Source organism: Penicillium cinerascens, assembly GCF_028974065.1.
Source record: "Penicillium cinerascens strain IBT 15544 chromosome Unknown contig_1_segment0_segment0, whole genome shotgun sequence".
Taxonomy (NCBI): Eukaryota; Fungi; Ascomycota; class Eurotiomycetes; order Eurotiales; family Aspergillaceae; genus Penicillium; species Penicillium cinerascens.
Genome location: NW_026695287.1, coordinates 2,382,522 through 2,402,062, shown reverse-complemented (window position 1 = coordinate 2,402,062; position 19,541 = coordinate 2,382,522). Strand labels below are relative to the sequence as shown.

Sequence of the window (19,541 nt, the reverse complement as noted above, 5' to 3'; positions counted from 1 at the left end):
CTCGGGCGGTTGTCTACCTACGCCTTCATACCGAGGCAGAAGAGACCGAGAGGGGGGAAGTGTCGCTCAATCCATTATTCTCCTTACCACCTGCCCGAGTGTGGACGGAAACAGAGGAACGACGGCGAGTGTTCTGGAATGTGTTTCTGCTTGACAGGTTTTGTTCAACCGTCACAGGGTACGTGGGATTCTTTGAAATGCTGAGGGCTGAGACTAACATATCCTACCAAAGTTGGAACATGAACCTGTCCAGCGAAGATGTTCAAGTCCGACTTCCCAGCGACGGTCTGTACTGGGTCAAAGAAGAGCCAGTTACTACCCCTTTCTTCAATATATGGGACGCATCACTGGGAAGGATAGGCAAATCCGTATCTTTCCTCCCCAGTCACTTCACCTCTCTTGCAGATAAGGAGAAGCAAACCACAGCTATGGCACCGACATCCGAGCGTGTCTCTCCCGATGGCCGCGCGCCCGAAAGTCGATCAGTGGATGTGTCGACTATTGGATCTTTTGCCTATTGCGTTGAAGCTACAGAGTCTCTTAACCGCGTTGTGAAGTTCTTCCTCCAACGACCTGTCAATTTCCAAAGCAGACAGGAATTCAGCGCTTGGTTAACGCGTTTCAAGGAGTTGGATCTCCAACTCATTCAGTAAGTCAGATACCAAATTTCTTGGATCCTCAAAGAGCTAACAGCGCTTAGTTGGAAGATGTTTCTTCCTCGACGTTGGAAGGACTCGAATATCTCCAAGGAACCAGCCTTTGTGCATATGGATCCTAATCTGACTTTAGCTCACATCACTCATAATACATCCATGATTTTGCTGCATCAGAGTATTGCGTACCCACGTACGATTATTCTGGAGAAAGTCAAGCTTGCAAGCACGGCGAGTGCTGAGACTTGCCAACTGGCAGCATCGGAGACGGCAAACATCGTCCAGAAATACCTACAGTATACACCGTTCGTTGGCTTGGTCAACCATCAATTCTCTTTTTGCACCTACCTGAGTGCTCGCGTTATGCTAAGTGAGACTTTCTCTGGCATACATCAAATCATCAGAGGATATTTTACTAACGCATGGATTGCTAGTACACTCGCACACTCACCGCACCGAAATTCCAGACGCCTACCATGTTCTGCTATCCAGTCTCCAGCAAATGTCTTCCCGCTGGGTTTCAATGAATCCGAGCCTGAAACTAAATTCCGAAGCAATGGACTTTGCCCAAGGTCTTTCCAGCCAACTCCAAACCCTCCAAGGAGCAATGGATTCTCCATCCTTTAATATAACGGCTTCGGATTATGTTACGGAGGTAAACCGTGCACTAGGCGCTCAGCCACCAGCCACTAGTCCAGGTGAAAGCCAATGGCTAGCGGAGCGTAGGGCACAACAGCGTCATAGTATCATCCCAGTGGGAGCGAGGCAATCCCACTACCTTGATACGAACGGATTGAGGACTGGATCTGATCACCAAAGTCCTTTCAGCCACACGTACGTTTCCCATTCATCTGTTATACTACCAGCTAACTTGGGGAACTTGCAGGTTTCACACTCCTTCATCGGGATCTATGCATAGCGGAAGAGTAATGCATGAGGAGCACGCGACCGCACAGTCTGGGGTAATTCAACCCCGCCACGCGCTAGCGCCACAGGCCCCGGATCTACAGCAAAGACCAGATTTGACTTTCAACGAGCTGTTTCCTTCAACAAATGCAGCCCCGCCACATGGGGATAATGTAGACGGGTTCGCACCGTTGTCGAATTTCTTGTTGGATCCGCAGTATGTGGATATGGATCGAATTATTAGCTTTCAAGACTCTTTCATGCGTTGATAAGCGAGACAAAGTCTCTAGTCATATAAGCTTCATTTGAATACTATTTTGGATCCTACCTTATACATTGATAGCTGAGTGTTAATGAGGCTAGGTGAGATTCAGAATGTTCCCTGCTCTAGACCCGCTACCCGCTGCTCGGGCATCGGGCGATGGATCCACCCGAGACCTTTGGTGTCGGTCACGAAACAATCGGAAAGCAAATATGTCGGGATTTTAAAGAAAGACCATTTATCCTGCTGCATTGATTCAAGTCTCCCTTGTTTCATTCAGCTGCAAAGTCCACGGGCGATTCTTGCATTTCTCCACCAATCGGTATCATGGCCCTCCAAACGGTCAGCTCGTGCCCCGATGACGGGAAATTGGCCGTGAAAGTCACCACGGAAACTTTGCCATCCGTTACATCCAATACCAACTCTCGCATCAGAGAAGACCTGACTCCACTGTTCAGCGAGAATACCATCGCGAAGCTTATCGGCACCGCTGAAGCGTGCCTGGAAGATAATGTAGGCCATACAAACTCCCGCTCTTTCTCCCTATCTAATCACTCAATATTTCAGGACCCTCCGACACGTTTTCCCGAAACAGTACCTCAAACCGGTCCAAATGAAGGGAAATACAAAAGTAGGGATGCAGAGTTCTGGACATGCGGCTTTTTCCCGGGCAGTCTCTACTGTGTCCTGGAAAGACTGAGAAAGTATCCGGGAACAAGCATCTCCAACATCTCGAATATCTCGGAGGGATCAAGTACTTTCCAGGAAAGCCTCATTTCACACCTCAGCAATCTGTGTCACAAATGGGCCGCACCATTGTACCCAATGTCTGCCCGTAAGGACACCCACGATCTCGGTTTCATTGTCCAACCTGCCCTGCGGAGAGATTGGGAACTGTTTGGCAATAAAAAGAGCTTGGATGCTCTCATTACCGCGGCCGATAGTCTTGCCAGCAGGTACGACGAGCGAGTCCAGGCCATCCGCAGCTGGGACGGGTTTTCAAACGCGCACCACCACATCACGAGCATGGACGATGATTTCTTGGTGATCATTGACAGTCTCTGCAGTAAGTAATTCGAAAGGAAACCCTCATTTCGTGAAGAATTTGTGCTTATTGGATACTTTAGATCTTGACCTCCTTTTCTATGCCGGCAGCTATACACGGAATGCCCGCCTTCTTTCAATCGCCAGCACTCACGCCACTACCCTCCTGACCAGCCATCTTCGCAAAGAAAAGATGGTGAACAATGAGACATGTTACTCTACCTACCACGGGGTCAATTTCTCTCCACAAACGGGAAACGTCAAGAGAAAGCTCACTGCACAGGGTTATTCCGACAGCTCGACCTGGGCGCGAGGCCAAGCGTGGGCGATTCTAGGCTACGCCCAGACATTTTCCTGGACTAAGCAGCCCGAATTCCTGGATGCCGCGAAAGGCTTAGCCAACTATTTCATATATCGCTTGGAGTCTGCCCCCAAGATTGTCGAAGAGGACGGCCGTGGTCGTTACGTTCCGCTATGGGACTTCGATGCCCCCATCACCTACACCACTATCAATGGGGCGTCAGCTCCCTTGAGAGACGTCTCTGCCGGAATGGTTGCTGCAAATGGAATGGTCGTTCTGTACGGACAGCTCCTGGGAATTGGCGATCATGACTCTGCTAAGCGGTACTTGGATTACGCTATGGCCATCGCCAAGGATACCGTTGCACTTGCGTACAACCGCGGAGAAATGAGGTTGATTCTCGACGAGGAAAGCTCCAAGATACGTGCCGAGGCATGTGGAGGGGTTACTGAGCGTCGCTTTGACGCGATCTTGGAAAGATCCACTGCTAATTTCAACGAGAATCACGCTGATCGGGATTGGGATCATGGCTTGGTGTATGCGGACTATTACTTTTTGGAACTTGGAAATCGGTTGCTTAGCTTGGGCCTAGTTTGAGCGATTGTAATTCGATAGAGTTACTTGCTATGTATTGGTTAAAATAGCCATTAATAATCATGCCCTTCTTGTTTTATAGGTTTCAAACATCTGCTTGGGCAAAGATATTATCGACGCAGAATATCGGGCGCTCATCGACAGGTATCAATGGGTGATCTTGTCACTCCCTTTCCCAGAGATTCGCATTTAGTTTCGCATTACGGAGAAAAAAGGGAGAGCCTCTGAAAAGAAATTAAGATATACTGATGTCGCCAGACATACTTCTATGGGAGCACTGGTGTTGCGGAGCCCCTGACTCGGGTCAGGTGACCGGGGTCCCTTCTCTCGTCTACGGACGTAGCCAGATAGTTGAATTCATTACGATTCATGACCTCAGTCTTCCGTTCAGTTCTTTCTTCGTAACAACTAGTAGTATGTCCTATTATGGCCAGTGAGTCCTCTTGGTGTTGTTTTTTTTGCCTTCTTGATTTGATTTACCTCGCCTCCGTCGAGCACTCGACGCGTAGGCGAGACCGTGCGTCGCTTCCGCAGTGCCCGCAGCCCCACTGCATTGCAATTAGAGCCGATCCCGGAATCGTTTCCGGAGCTATAGCTCGTCAACTTCACCTCCATCACCTTCATCAGTTTCTCCGCTCTCGGCTAGACTACCAATTCGTTTCTTTAACGGTTTCCGGAGATCAATATAACCTCCGATACGGCAAGGAAGGTGCGCAGCGGTATCCACCACCGCTCCTACTTAAACGGGAAGACGTTAGATAACGTCTACGTTTCCATTTTTCCCCTTCCTAGAACATTTCACTCACCCATTAATACCGTCACGAAGAGTCATTGATTCCGCTATCCTCTAAGTATATTAGTTACACCTCTATAGGTCCGAAGAGTCGAACCCTTAACGTCTAGAGATTATAGACGCGTTAGAAGTACGTCAACGAATCTAATACGTTCTCGCGAATTTCGATTATCCCACCCTTCCCTTCTAGTTTCTATTCCCTCTAGATTAGGCCCTTAAGGATCGTCAATTACGATTAGCTATCTATAATTTTAATTCGACCTTCCGTAGAGCCTTTCTAGACGTTATTCTAACTATAGTCGTCTAACTAACCGCTTCCTAGGTCGACGACGCGCTATAGAACCTCGCCAAAGCTCCTTAACCTCGCCTATCCACTCTAGACGCGAATCTATTTAATCTTAGGCTATTCTCTAACACTAGCTCTATCTAGGGTTCACGTTAGGGCGTTATAGAACTTCCACTAAGCTTTTAGGAATATAGGGATAGCCTATCCGAGCCTCTACTATCCTCTCTTAAATTGCTACAATCATATTTAGTAGGAAACCTCTCGGACTAATAAGAGACTCTAGAGGGAGCTATAGCTAGTAATAGCAACGACGGCCTTCCGTAGACCTATAGCGAATTCGTATAAATAATTACTAATATAGTCGCTAACGTAATCTAGAACCTTTATATACCCCTAAGGCCCCTAGGCCCTCCTAGACCTCTAGGCATCCTAGGCGAGCTAGGTACTAATAGAGCTATATCCTCCTTCTATATTAACTAGAAGATAGAAGAAGTTAGTTACTTTATACTAAACCTAAACTCTAACGAGCACATCAAAACCATTAAAGGTACTATATACCACCTTAACGTTTATTCCTTCCTAAATATTCTCTATGCTTTACTACCTCTTAAAACCGAAGAAGTGATATACGCTAGTATTTCTAGATACTTACGCGATAAAGCGTTTAAATAGTAGTGTAATAAACTCTCTAATTTAGAATAGGCGGAGCTAAATATACTACCACTTAAGAACGAATAGTTCTAGCGCCTCGAGCGTCGTTTCAAGACCTACGCTTCTATAGCGTAGGAAAAAATCATAACTACTAACTATTCCTAGGATAATATCTATATAGGTCGCTTAGTGGTTGACTAGGCGTAAAATCTATTCCAAAACTTATAGGCTATAGAGCTTGCCGAAGGCGCGTCTCTCGCTATAACTATATAACTTCGCACAATATAGTTTAGACTAGATCCTACGCTACAACGCGATATTCCGGAACCCTCGACGACTACCTCTATATTAGCCTTTATTAAGGACCTCGAGACTAGATACTAGTAATAGACCGCGATCACTTAATAGAGAACCAATAATCGCTAGTTATAACCCTAATCCTAAGCTAACTAGCGAGCTAATTGTACCTAGCCCTTTAGGTAATAGTGGAATTAGACTTAGACACTAATAGGTAGAGGAAACAATTCCTTTCCTAACCGTTTCCAAAACTAAGGCTATCCTCCACCTTATAGATACTAAGCCTAGCTTCCTCTATTATAGCCACAGTATCCCTAATACTAGTAGCTATTCTAGTAGTAGTTATTTTAGTAGTTATAGTTTTAGCAGTCATAGTTCTAGCGACCATAATTCCTCTAAGCTCCCCCACTAGCTCTATAGAACGCCCTATAACTAACTTAGCTACGTTAAGGAGGTTAGTATTAGAATTAGTAGGGTTAGCGTCTATTAGCGAACTAGCTATTTAACTTAGACGCTCCTAGCCAGAATTCGGTAGCTTTTTAGCCTAGATAGTAATAGAATAGGCCTAGACAATAGGCAATAGCCTACTAAACTAATATCTATCTAAAGACACCCTCTACGACACCTAGCACAAGCCTACTATAGATCCAAGCTCTAGAAGCTTATTAAGCTTACGTTTTCCTTAACCCTATATATAGCTCTTACGCTAACTAGCTCTCCACTAACCCTTAAGCCTTCTACGATGCCTAAGAAGCCTTCTACAGTGCCCAAGAAGCCTTCTACCCTAAGGAGGCAGACTCTTCTAAGGCTTAATTCGCGGATAGAGGCGGCAATCCTAAAGATAACCCTAGCTACTATTACGCCACACTCAAGACTAATAGAGTTCTATATCTTTATTACTTTACGCACTTTACGTCGAATAATAAGCTCTATTAGCACCTACTTAACTATAAGCTAAGTGCCACGGCACTAGATAACGCCACTTTAGCGTACTTTATATCCCTAGCGATCTCTAGAGATAGACCCCCCTAGATTCTGCCTATCGTCGAATCTAACCGTTCTTATTTAGGCCCTTTAGGCGAGGCTTATAAGCTATAGCGCTACGTATTAGCGGTCGTCGGACTATAAATATAGACTAACTTACTCGTTGCTTATCTCGACTCTAGATATATTATAACGATTATCGACTCTAATCTAGCGCTTATATTTAGACTTTCGCTATAGTCGACAAAGCTAGTTCCTATTTTAGGAATAGGCTTATATTATATTTTAAGCTCCTATATTAACCTCGATATCTTCTTCCGTAGCTATAATAACGCCGCAAAGGTCACCGCTAAGGCGTATCTTATTAACGGACTAAATACGAAACTTCTTATTAATATAGACGTCCTCGCGTAGGAAGGATTTCGACTAGACCTAGGCCAAGGTATAGCGCGTATCGCATCTTATATAGGGCTAACCTTCCCTATTATAATTTATTCTAAGCCGCACTATTAGGAGGAGTGTCTAGTCTATACGGACGTTAAAGTCGTTATTCCCCTATATTCTATAGCTAAAATACTAATTAGAATAAGAGCTATACTTCCGGAGGATCGCGACTATATTTTCTAAGGGTAATACTCTACTCTATTAATATACTCTTATTTAACTAACGTAAACTTTATATATATCGAAGCTATCAACGACACCTTACGCCTATAAACCTTGCCCTAGCGTTACTATATTAGTACTCTCTTCGAGGTGGATATTCCTATAGCTTATACCGCCACTCTAGAGATAGCGGAGCTCGCTAGAAGTTAGCTAACTAATAAAAACGTCGATATCACTAATACCCTCGCCTTTACGTAGATAGAAACTATACTACCTAATAGTATTATAGTTTACGGATCTCTAGAGATAGTCGATATTCTCTCCGTAGTGATTATATAATATAATATCTAGGGAGAGCGCCCTAGAATAGTCGATATTCCTAAGGATCGATAGATAACGATCCTATTAATTAATAGTTAGGAATCTAAGTTACCGCGTAATAAAATATACCCCCTTAGGCTAAAATAACGCGAGCTCGTCGATAAAACCTTTAATAAACTATATAATAAAGGAAAGATATCCTAGGCCACGAGGCATACGCTAAGCGCGTATCTAGTATTCGTCGTCTACTAACCTAATAAAGCCTCTAAAGAGATAGTTAGTCGTCTAGTCATCGACATTCGCGGCCTAAATAAGATTATAGAACTAGACCTATACCTAATCCCTATAATCGATAATATCACTAATATAGTTTAAGGAAAGAAGTTTATCTTAATACTAGACGTAAGTAAATTCTTCTACTAATAGCGTATCTAGCTAGATCATTAACCACGTATAGTAGTTATCTCCCACTAGGGTTAAGAGATATTTTACGTCGCTATTATAGGCTTTTATAATAGCGTCGCCTACGTCTAGAGGTAAATAGATCTAATCCTAAAGAAATTTATTAAATAGTGTAGAGCCTATATCAATAATATCGTTATGGCTTCGAAGACATTAGATAAGTATATTATATATCTCTATACCCTACTCGCCTATTTAGAGGAGTACTCTATTACGCTATAATCGTTAAAGGCGTATATCGGATTTCTAACTATCTCCCTTCTTAGCCAACACGTTAACACCCTTAATATATCGACTCTAGAAGAGAAGCTTAAGGTAATCGCTAATCTAGAATTTCCTCGCACTCTACGATAGCTAGAAACTTACCTAGGTATAACTAGAGCGCTTCGTTAGTATATTAAGTATTACACTAAGGAAATTAAACCTCTATAGATACGCAAAATAGATTTGCTTAGAGGGAGTCTAATCGTAGGTAACTTATATAAATAATAGAGTCTCTACACCTAATTCTAGGATCTATCACCTACTAAGCTTAGGGTATTTAAGAATATTTAAATAGTATTCTAGAACCTATAATAGCTAACGTACTAAGATTAAGTACGCTACCTATACTTCGATATTAATATATTGTAGCAAACTAGCTACGGAGCGATAGTCTATTATATAAAGAAGGACTACTAGTATTATCCACTAACCTACTCGCCTTTAGTAATAGCTATAGAGCCAATTATATTCCTAAGTAGACTCTTAACCTTAATCGAATAGCGCTACTTCGCTATAGAGCTAGAGTTCTCCTATATTATTTAGGTTATTCGTAAGCTATATTATTATATCGAAGCGGCACTAATAGATTTAATACTAATTATCTACACTAATCACCTCGCTATAATCTACCTCTCTACGTCCCTATCGACTTTATCTCTAGAGAGACTTAACCTATAATTAGTCTATAGCTCCTAGTTCCTCTAATAGTTCTATCTCTAGGTATATCATCGTTCTAGAGCATTAAATCATATTATAAATGCGTTATCTTAGCTACTATTAAGAGCCCTAACTATACTATAACTAGATAAGGACCTAGACGCTCTATTTTTAATTATAGACCTAGCTCTAAAGGATAATAATATATACGCCTTAATAATATCTATCGTTTAGATAAGTAACGATTTCTAGTAGAGACTCCTTAATAGGTATAAGGAGGACTCTCACTAGTCTATAATTATTTTAGAGCTAGCTCGAATAGACGGAGGTATAGACCCTATTCGCCTAACGCTCCTATACGTCGCGTAAGATAGTATCTTATATTCTATCTAGAATAACGGAGAAGAATAGATCTACGTTCCATCAACAATAATAGACGATATTCTCTATATAGCTTATAATAAATAAGGCCACTAAGGTATCGACCGCTCCTAGACTAAGATACGAGGCCTTATAATCTATAAAGGATAGAAGCGCTTAAAGAAATATATTATAACCTACCTAGAGTATCTCTAGAATAACCTATAACGTTATAAACTATATAAATCCCTATAGCTGATCCTTACGTCGCTAATCCCCTTCCACACGCTTATAATCGACTTTATTATAGGCCTTCCTAAGCTCACTAATAGATATGACACTATCGCCTTCTTTATATATAAATTCTCGAAGCGAATCGGATCGGCCACTAAAAAAACGACCTAGACTAGCGAATAATAGGCCACTATAGTCCTCAACGTCCTTTAGCTTAGCGACTAGGGCATTCTAGTCGCTTAGATCTTAGACTATAACCCCTAATTTATTAAAGGCCTCTAGAAAGGTATATTTATAGCGCTCTACGTCTAGCTACTCTATTCTATCGCTTACTACGCGTAGATGGACGGTTAATTAAAGCGGACTAACTAGATAGCTAAAATCTAGCTCCGTTACCACCTAATACTATACCCTATAATATCCTAGAAGTAGGCCTTACTAACGTTATAAGTATCTCTTAACACCTCGGTCAACGTATCTATAGGCGATATACTATATAAGCTTATATATAGTTTTAACCTATATATATCTTAGGAGTTACTCTATAAAGCGTTCTCTACCGCGGAATATAACGCCTATTAGGATATAGCTAAGTATCTTAAGTTTGTGGCTATACGTATAAAGAAACGCTATAATTAGCGTTATAAACCTATATATTTTTTCGTTAGAGACTATATCTACCTAAGACTCTAGAAAGGTTACAACATTCCCACGAATAACCTAGTATCGCGAAAATTAGGTTAGTAATACGTAGGTCGCTTCTATATCCTAGAGCGAGTTAGCTAACTTATATACTACCTTGACCTACCTCCCTCGCTTAAATACGTCTATGACGTCGTTTCCGTCGAGCACCTAGAGCCTACTCTAGTAGATATACGCGACTCCGAATCTAGAGACCCTATACCCACTATAGATAGCTAGTTCCCTACGAAGTAGGATCGCTTTAACATTAAGGCGATCCTAGATAAGAAGATTCGCTTATATAGACGAAATCGTAAACTAGTCACCTTTTACCTTATACGCTAGAAGAACGTAGGCCTAGAACATAATAAATAGGTCTATAAGCGCAACGTAGTAGGCGCGGAGAAACTTATCTCGCAATTCGAAGTACAGTGTAGCTAAGGCTATGTAGGACCTTCCCCTATTATTACCTAATATCCGCTATATTATCACTTTATCTATATTATCACTTCGTCTATATTATCACTTTATCTCCTTATAGCTATCCTTACTTCCCCTTATCTCTATAGCTAACCTCGCTTCTCTTTACTTCTTCGCCTCCTAGACAACCTCTCTATTAGTATTTATTATCCTATATCCCACTTATTCCTATTTCTCTCACTTCTCTCACTTTTCCCCTTTTTATCTCCCTTCCTTCCTTACTCTTATTATCCTATATCCCTTCCGTTATTATAGCTAATTAGGCATTAAGAACGACGCTTAATGCCTAGATATAGGACTACTTATCGTTATCCTCTACTTAAATAGCTAGGCTATTTATATCTCTAAACTTATCGCTATAACCTCCTACGTCCTCTACCACCGCCCCTATAGACCCTCTACCTTCGTTAACCGTTATTACCCTACTAACTATAACGCCCTCTACTATTAGGGCTTCTAGAACTTACCCTAAAGATCATATATTACGGATTATACGTAAGCTCCGCTACTAATCTAAGATTTACGCTAGCGAGATAAAGACACTCACTAATAATATAGAAATCGTCCCCTAGGTACCTAATAATAGTAACGGCCCCTCTCTATCCACTAAAAGGGGCTATACTAATCTTAAAACCTTTATAAAGTATAAGCTCCGTCACTAGGACGTAATAGACTCCACCCAGTGGACGGATATAGATATATAGGGATACGTATAAGTCTCCCCGCTCAAAGTTAGGGTATCTAATTAGGTCGTTTTCTAAGCGTCTCTTTTTATAAACTATAAGATCCGCGCCTCTATATACCCCGCTAATTTCGATACCTATAGGGAAGTTCGATATACTAGGGTCCCTATAGACCCACCGATAGTGGTCGAGGCATATAGACTTTTCTAGTTCCTAGTCTAGAAAGGATCGTATATCCTCTCTAGATCCTAGTGGCCTACTATAGGATAGATAATAGATAAGGCGGTGCTACGAACTATAGCCGCGCTACTAATCCTATATAAGTAGAGCTTCGGCCTCGTTCTCGCTCCACCGGAAGTGGTTAATATAGCTAGATAGACGCTATAACTTAAAAGTTATTCTATCGCATTCAAGATACTAATAGGTATTCCGGAAACCCTCATTTAAATAGCTAAAATATATTAGATAGGCTTAAACTTTCGCTTTAATCCGGATACCTAATGCTAGGTCATCCTAGACCGTGAGCACGTCGCCCTTAAACAGTAACTTCGCTTAACTAGCTTTTATAATATCGTTGGGCCTTACGCGATAGAGACAGACCTTATTTTATTCGAGGACTATATAAGTCGTGGTATCTCCGTAGACGGTTTCTCATCAACTTATATAATATATAAGGGTCCGTAGTATCTTATTCCCCTAGACTAGGAAACCATCCAGCTTCCGTATAGCTAGAAGCCCTATTATTGTATCAAGCTCTCCAAGATTACAAGCAAGGTCTCCGTTATCCCCGCGTTCGAGAATAAGGACTTCCTCCCAGAAGAAGGCAAGGCCGTAGACGCTATCGCCTCTATCGTCGCTACTATCCCTATAACCCCCGAGCTTTTATATATTAGTAACATAATCGCCTAGACCCTCTACCTACCTAGAGGCTCCGTAGCTAGACCAACCCTTTCGGCTATTAGTATACTATCGCGCCTATAGGCCTCGGTTAAGCATAGCCCCCTCGCACTCGAGGTCGCCGCTAGACAATTTAGTCGCGATGAACGTCACCGTATGAAGATGGCCATCGAAGCGGGCCCGCAGACGGAGATCGACAGGATTATCGCGAGAGCCACGGACCTAGAGCGGAAACATCTTCTTGACTACATCAGCTATAAAGATGCACTGACCCTGGTGGATACAGAGGTCTCGCAATGCCCCGACGCCAATCTGAAGCAAGCTCTGGAGACGATGCTACGCCGCGTATCTAACTTGGAACCGGAGTGACTTACCTATTTGCCGCGTTTATCCTACCTTACCTATTTTCTTTCGTCTTTACACGTATCCTGTATTTCTTTTTTCAGCACTGAGGGCAGTGCTTTTTTCCAGGGGGGCTGATGTTGCGGAGCCCCTAACTCGGGTTAGGTGACCGGGGTCCCTTCTCTCGTCTACGGACGTAGCCAGATAGTTGAATTCATTACGATTCATAACCTCAGTCTTCCGTTCAGTTCTTTCTTCGTAACAACTGGGTTACACAAAGTATGTCTGCTATCTGTAAACTGATCATGCATCATTCCGGGCATGTGTCAACGTTTCATAGGCCACAAATAGACCATTATCCTGAGCAGGCCGTTGAATTTCCGTCAGAAATCCAGTCTCCGGCATGTCAAAACCCATCCTGAAGGACAAAGCATTGTAGCCAACTTCAGTAATGGGACCTAGGGTGAGTTTCAACTCTCCACCGCAAAGCCACGACGGCACTGGCTCCCCGTTGACAAATTGGGAGTGAAATTCCAGTCCGTATCTCAGTCGTGTTCCCACATCCGTCTCGTAGAGATCGAAGCCCTGAATTCGCGAGGTCTCAGCAACATGCGCCATAGAGGCAAATGAATATCCGGTGTGTGTGAGATCACGACATGTCTCCTCTGCCTGGCCATCTTCTATGAATGTGGTCTCGTTGAACCACCAGGCAACGATGGCATCTGGCGACGAACTTTGGCCGCGGGCTGCGACTGGGTATGGCCCATCGGAAGTCATGTAGACCGTGGCAGGAATTCGTTTCAAATGCCACCCCATGGCGGTGTTGTAGGCGTCGGCGTCCTCGAGGAAGACTGCCATGAAAATCGCAGCTTCAGTCATGACTGATAGACCGTGTGAGCTCTTGCATTTTCGGTTTCATATTTTTTTTCATCTCTCACCTAGCTCCCAGTTTGACACATTGTGATCAGTACCATTGACTGTCAAGGGCATGTACACATTCCGCAGCATGTCTCCGAACTGGCTAATGCTATCAGAAGACCACCCGGCACCTGTATACCGGATAATTTCTCCAGCTCTAGCCCAGACAGAGCCAACCCAACCGGATTGAAGGCGTGCATTGGTGTCGTTATGGCCTTGAATAGTGGAAGAGTACGCATCCATGATTTTGATGGCTTGTTGTGCGTACCCGTACTCGCCACTGATTGCCCATGCAAGTGCGTTACCGTACGCAGAAATTGAATCGTTTCGTTCTGCCTCGCATCCTACGTCGGGGATGGAGTACGGGCCACACACGACAATCGGTGGTGGAGATGGCTCCTTTGGGTAGGCGATGTTTTCGCCATTGAGCAACGCGTTGTAGGCATCCGCCCACGGTTGTTCCTGGCAGTACACTTTTTCGCGAATGAAGTCCAGCTGTGACTGACTGATCATTACTCCTGGATGGACCCATTCTGAAGGAGCATAATTTGGAGTGGGTATACTTGGAGCGGGTATACTCGCCCCATAACTTGATCCTAGTATGCCGGCGACAAAACACAGAAAAGTCGTGCGAAACAACATGGTGTATCAGAATCCGATGGTTTCCACAAACAGCAGTGATATCTCCTGACCTAACCCTTCCATTCAATTTGTTCCATTAAATACCTTTTTACCTACTAGGTACCGTGTTTCGTTAATCGTTCTACACAACCAGTCCCATGACCATGGCCATGGCCGTGGATGTAACGTGCCGATGGTGGCGGTGCGGGGGAAGACTTCCCCCGACGCTAAAACACCGATCCCATCTAACTTGATTGCAACCCGGGATAAGGACCGCCCCGACTGATTACCGCATGTTTAGCCGGGTAGATACACAGTGGGGTCGCGATAGCTATTGTGACCCTAGTATATTCTGTTTCCAACTGGAGTTATGATCAGCGAGGTTGGAACTTGAAGTAATATTTAATGGACGCGATCACTTCACGGTCAGTTTTTCATGACCCCGGAACATCAGATCTCGAAAATCTGCCGTTTCTATCATCATGACTGTCCGTCGAGCTTTGCGCTATGGCAGTGCGGTATCACTGTTGGCTGCTTTAATCCAACCTTCCATCGCAAGTGACGTTTATCTCGACTGCAGCTCAGCCCTGGCAGGTAATGGTAGCAGAGCAAAGCCTTTCAACTCAATTCAAAAGGCCAATGAAGCTGTTCTCCAAGCCGGCGAATCGTTGTTCGTCAAAGCCGGAACAACATGCACGGGCACGTTGTCGCCTCGGGGAAGTGGCACGCAGGACAATCCGATTGTGCTGACCAGCTACGGAGACGGGCCCTTGCCCATAATCAATGGTTCTGGTGCCGCGGAAGCTGTCAGTCTGACCAATCAAGATTATTGGGATATCTCCAATATCGCAATTATCAATCCTGCCTCCGAGATCGGCTGGCGACGAGGCATTGCTGCGACTTCAAATGACGGCACCGTTCATTACGGTCTCTACATTCATGATATTTCTGTGTACGATGTGGCCGGCGAGACGAACAAGGCCACCCAGTCCGCTGCATACATCGCTTCTGCGGGTATTCTCGTGAATGGGACCGCAGGCACCAGTCGCTATGACGACGTTCGAATCTACAACAATCAAGTAGACGACTGCGGAGGTGGCGGCATCAAGGTGCGTGTCGGGCAGATGGATAACCGCGGCATCGGAACTCACATTTGGGGAAACGACATCTCCTACGTTGGCGGTGACGGTGTCGTGGTGTCCTACGGTGATGCCCCCCTGCTGGAGACCAACGTCGCTGGATTCCTCGGCTATGGAAAATACCCATACACAGGCGGCAACTTCGCCGGTATCTGGGTGCTGGGATGCAAAGACGCAGTGATGCGCCGTAATGTGGTTCATAACTCCCTCATGTCGGATATTGACAGCGAGGCATTCGACTGCGATTGGGGAAATGAAGGGACCTGCACTGTCGAGTACAACTACAGCCACGATAATGCTGGAGGCATATTCCTCAACTGTGATGGCTGTGGAACCCCAGGTGGCGCGACACAGATCGTCCGATACAACGTCTTCCAGAACGATTGCCGCATGTACAGCAATGGCGACAATGTCCAGATGGAATTCTACAACAACGTTATCTACTGTCCCGACAAGCCATTTGAGATCTCCGTACCACCTCATGCAAATATGTCGAACAACATTTGGGTGGGTATGGCGAACTCTACCTTGCCGAGCAACAACTCGATTCAATGGCATGAAAATCTTTTCCAAACGGTGGCTCTCCCCGTGAACACGGCGGGAGCCCAAGGAGACCCACTGTTTACCGATCCCGGCACTGGCCAGGATAGCCTTGACTCGGCGGATGGCTACCGGCTTCAACCTGGAAGCCCTGCCTTGAACAGTGGGGCTATCATCGCGGATAATGGAGGTCGAGACTTTTGGAATAATAAAGTCTCGGAGGTGACGGCCCCCAACATTGGAGCCTACAACGGGCGGGGAATTCAAGTTTTTAATTTTTGATTTTGTAATTATTTTATGTATGGCCTTTGATAATAAAGATCCCAGACTCCAAAGATAAATGAATGCTTTTAGTAATTAAAGGACGGAGAATGGAGAATAACCCACCTATTCCCACGAAGCGCCAGCGCCTATCAAGCCCCCTGGCCCTATCAAATCTTTATATCATTCCACAGTTAGCAAGAGGGCAGCAAGAAAAGTAGAAAAATGGAGGTTTTTGTATTATCATTATGGTTCCAAGTTCACCGAGATATACCAAAAGAGGTGACTGCCACACAGTACGCCCAAAAAGCCTCTAGGTAGTGACCATCTTAAAACATAAAGTTCACCTTGTCATATACATCGCCGATGAAACTCTCGTAGTTGTGCCATGCGATATTATCACCTGGACCCTGCAGGCCGGTGGCGCCAAAGTCCATTCCATCCCAAACATTCGGGTACGAGTCCAGCATGTCGATGGAAATGGTGTTCTGGGGTAATGAAACGGCCGGGTTAACTGGCTGGCCAGCAGCCAGAGTTGAGTCTATGCCCATTGTATAGTTCGCCGACCCAGGCGGAGCATTCAGATCTTGTGCCGAGAGTTGCGCCATCAATTGCTCCGGTGTGAGTTGGACGTTCATTGGTTGACCGACGGAGGTCATCGGCACCATATGAGGGACCTGCTGCATGGCATTGACCGGAGAATGGCTGCCGATCATCTCTCGTTTGTGAGCTCGGGCCTGGTTCATGAGTTTTTCCAGTGGTTTCCACAACATGCCGTGCTGGGAGTCCGCAACACCCAAGCTGGATCGGTGAAACACCTGCTCGATGACTGGCCAGTACCGGGACATTGTTTCCGCGTCCTTGCAGACACACATCTCGGCCAGGGCGACTGCAAGTCCGTGCCATGGCACCCATAAAGACCCAAACCACATCCACGACGCCGTAGCGGGGTCACTGTATGCTTCGTGTAGCTTCTGTAGATTATCGGCAGCCAGTCGAAGAAGACCGTCCCCGGGGACTTGGGGAGGGATGAAGTTATGGTTTCTTTGCAATGGGCGCAGGGATCCCAATTGAAGGAATCCGTTGATGGTAGCTGCCGTTCGTTTCGTATACAATTGGAAGGCAAACAGATCGGGTCGGCATCCTCTCAAAAGTGTGCTTACCCTGTCCTGAAAGTCCTTGAGGATCTGCTTCCGGAGAGCCATCGTCTTCTTACCGGGTTCGATGAAGTCATTGAATGCAAGCATTCTAGCTACAGACTGCCCTGCAGCGAGGATCAACGATTGGGTCATGTCGGTGAAGGTTCCTTCGGGAGGCTCTTGAATGGGGGTCTCCATGCCAAAGTAAATATCCTCGTCATTGATGTTGGCTGGTGGGTGCGCGTCTAACCACGCAGACTGCATCATCGGTTCAGATGCACGGTCCAGGGAGGCTGCCAGGTCGAGAAGACCAATGGCCTGGAAAAGACGGCGACGCATTTCGCTGTCAAAGGAACTGACGTGAAATGGCGGATCACCCAGGTGGAGACATAATGCTTGACCGACTCGAAGTGCCATAGACAACATGGTCCACACGCGTCGACTTTGGTCTTGAGATCGGGCGGCAAGCTGCTGCTGGTTAGCTTCGAGGGAACACAGGATGGAATAATATTAACATTGACACTTACTAGTGACAATACATAAGCCTGCAAGATAGTCAAGTCATTCGTGGTCACAAAATCAGACTTCACCAGCGCAGCATCGGTTTCCCTCTGGAGATCGGCCGATACAGTCTTCTTGTCCATGTTGAACATAACTTGGCACTGCGGGTCATCGAGAGTACAGACAGCCACGTAGTAAACAGCATATGAAAGGGTTATTGGCGCTTGGTGATCTGGCTCGTAGTCAAGATACGGCTCATCGTCGATTAGGTGAGCACGTAACGAGGGGCGGTGCAAGATTTTGAAGACAGGGTCCACGTTGCGCAAGTAGATCTCGCACAGACTTCTCCGTATCTGCGGGGAGATGCTGATTCCCCGATAGGAATTGGGTGATTTGGGGCTGTCAGAGCTCTCGGAGCTTATAAATGAAGTTCCGCCGAAGCCGGCCGGGTTCTGGACTTCTGGCTCTTCATTTTCTCGGCTATCGAGAACGTGACGCAGCTCATTTGTCTATTCACAAAGGTAAGCTGAAGTCCATACAAGCGCAGGGGTTATACTGCACGGTAAAATAAGGATACGAGGAAGTAAATTGCATACCGTCTGCATCATATCTTCCCAAAATGAACTAGCAATGTAGGCAGATTGTGGCCGAGGCCGATGTGGCAGGGTCATGGTTGCGGGCTGAGAATTCCGATCCCGCCAGCTCTCAACATCCTCCTCCATCTTGCACTGGGAACTGTGGTCAGATTGCCCCGCATCCGTACTGCCACTCGGCACAGGAGGGACCTGACCATCGGGGGCGTATTTCCGCAAGAGGTCCTCTAGCTTCGCAACGCGATCGGCGAGTTCTCGGTCAGTGTGGGCCGCCCGCTCGGGCTGTCGCCTCGTACGGCCGCGTGGTAGACGGGCCCGCTCAACGGGGACACATTGAAACCCGAGTCGCAAGCAGCTCGTGCAGGGGCTCAGCTTATCGCATTTCACCTTGCGCTGGCGGCAGGCCTCGCAGCTGAGCCGTACGCGAGGCGCAGAGGATCGAGATTGAGGCGCCGGGTCAGGCTGAGCCACGGGATCTGCCCGATCCTCCATGCTCGCACATCCAAGGCTGCAAGATGGACAAGATGGGTGTTATGCAGGTGGAGAGGGTGTTTTCTTTGTTGAACAAAGAGGGGCAAACAGGAATAAATTCCTAAACTTTGCCGAGAACAAACAGCTTGGATGGGATAGAGTGGGAGTTTAAGCTCTGAGGTTGTTTCGGCTTGGCGGCCCCACGGAGGTCTGGAATTTCCGTAGTCAGTTGGTCTAATCAAAGGTTACATCCCCAACGCCGCACTTTTATTGGAGGCTTTTTATATTTTGTACTCAGTTTGACTAGACTGCTACACTAACACTTTTTGGGGTCTTTGTTGAATACCCTTCACGCCATCACCACGAACCCATATATATTCTCCGACGCATTGATGTCACCAATCCCCATTATCGTGCGATAGACCCTGCTGCAGGTGTGCTCAGTAGTGAAGAATTCGACGGTGGTTGCCCCCTGGGTTCCCGTCCAGCTAATCTGCGCGCCCCGGGGGATGTTTACGGCGGTGCAGCCCTGGGGTTTAGTCCCAGTATAGACTTGAGGTCCTGACTGGAGTTTCCAGGCAGATGTCATGTCCACGGCCA

General features: G+C 45.6%; 5 protein-coding genes across 5 annotated transcripts; 2 read left to right on the top strand and 3 right to left on the bottom strand.

The window, feature by feature from the left end:
* Nucleotides 1-2,646: 2,646 nt before the first annotated feature.
* Nucleotides 2,647-3,763, top strand: N7498_002454 (glycoside hydrolase family 88 protein; the record flags this gene model as incomplete). Its single annotated transcript, XM_058449516.1, has 2 exons — nt 2,647-2,887; nt 2,949-3,763. The coding sequence occupies 2 exons, from the start codon at nt 2,647-2,649 to the stop codon at nt 3,761-3,763; spliced, it is 1,056 nt and encodes a 351-aa protein (XP_058311860.1).
* Nucleotides 3,764-12,578: 8,815 nt separating this feature from the next.
* Nucleotides 12,579-12,785, top strand: N7498_002453 (uncharacterized protein; the record flags this gene model as incomplete). Its single annotated transcript, XM_058449515.1, has 1 exon — nt 12,579-12,785. The coding sequence occupies one exon, from the start codon at nt 12,579-12,581 to the stop codon at nt 12,783-12,785; it is 207 nt and encodes a 68-aa protein (XP_058311859.1).
* Nucleotides 12,786-13,061: 276 nt separating this feature from the next.
* Nucleotides 13,062-14,189, bottom strand: N7498_002452 (uncharacterized protein; the record flags this gene model as incomplete). Its single annotated transcript, XM_058449514.1, has 2 exons — nt 13,062-13,639; nt 13,697-14,189. The coding sequence occupies 2 exons, from the start codon at nt 14,187-14,189 to the stop codon at nt 13,062-13,064; spliced, it is 1,071 nt and encodes a 356-aa protein (XP_058311858.1).
* Nucleotides 14,190-15,199: 1,010 nt separating this feature from the next.
* N7498_002451 (uncharacterized protein) lies at nt 15,200-15,919 on the bottom strand (the record flags this gene model as incomplete). Its single annotated transcript, XM_058449513.1, has 1 exon — nt 15,200-15,919. The coding sequence occupies one exon, from the start codon at nt 15,917-15,919 to the stop codon at nt 15,200-15,202; it is 720 nt and encodes a 239-aa protein (XP_058311857.1).
* Nucleotides 15,920-16,566: 647 nt separating this feature from the next.
* N7498_002450 (putative C6 transcription factor) lies at nt 16,567-18,962 on the bottom strand (the record flags this gene model as incomplete). Its single annotated transcript, XM_058449512.1, has 3 exons — nt 16,567-17,844; nt 17,904-18,386; nt 18,474-18,962. 3 exons carry the CDS (start codon nt 18,960-18,962, stop codon nt 16,567-16,569), a joined length of 2,250 nt encoding a protein of 749 aa, XP_058311856.1.
* Between the last annotated feature and the right edge of the window lie 579 nt (nt 18,963-19,541).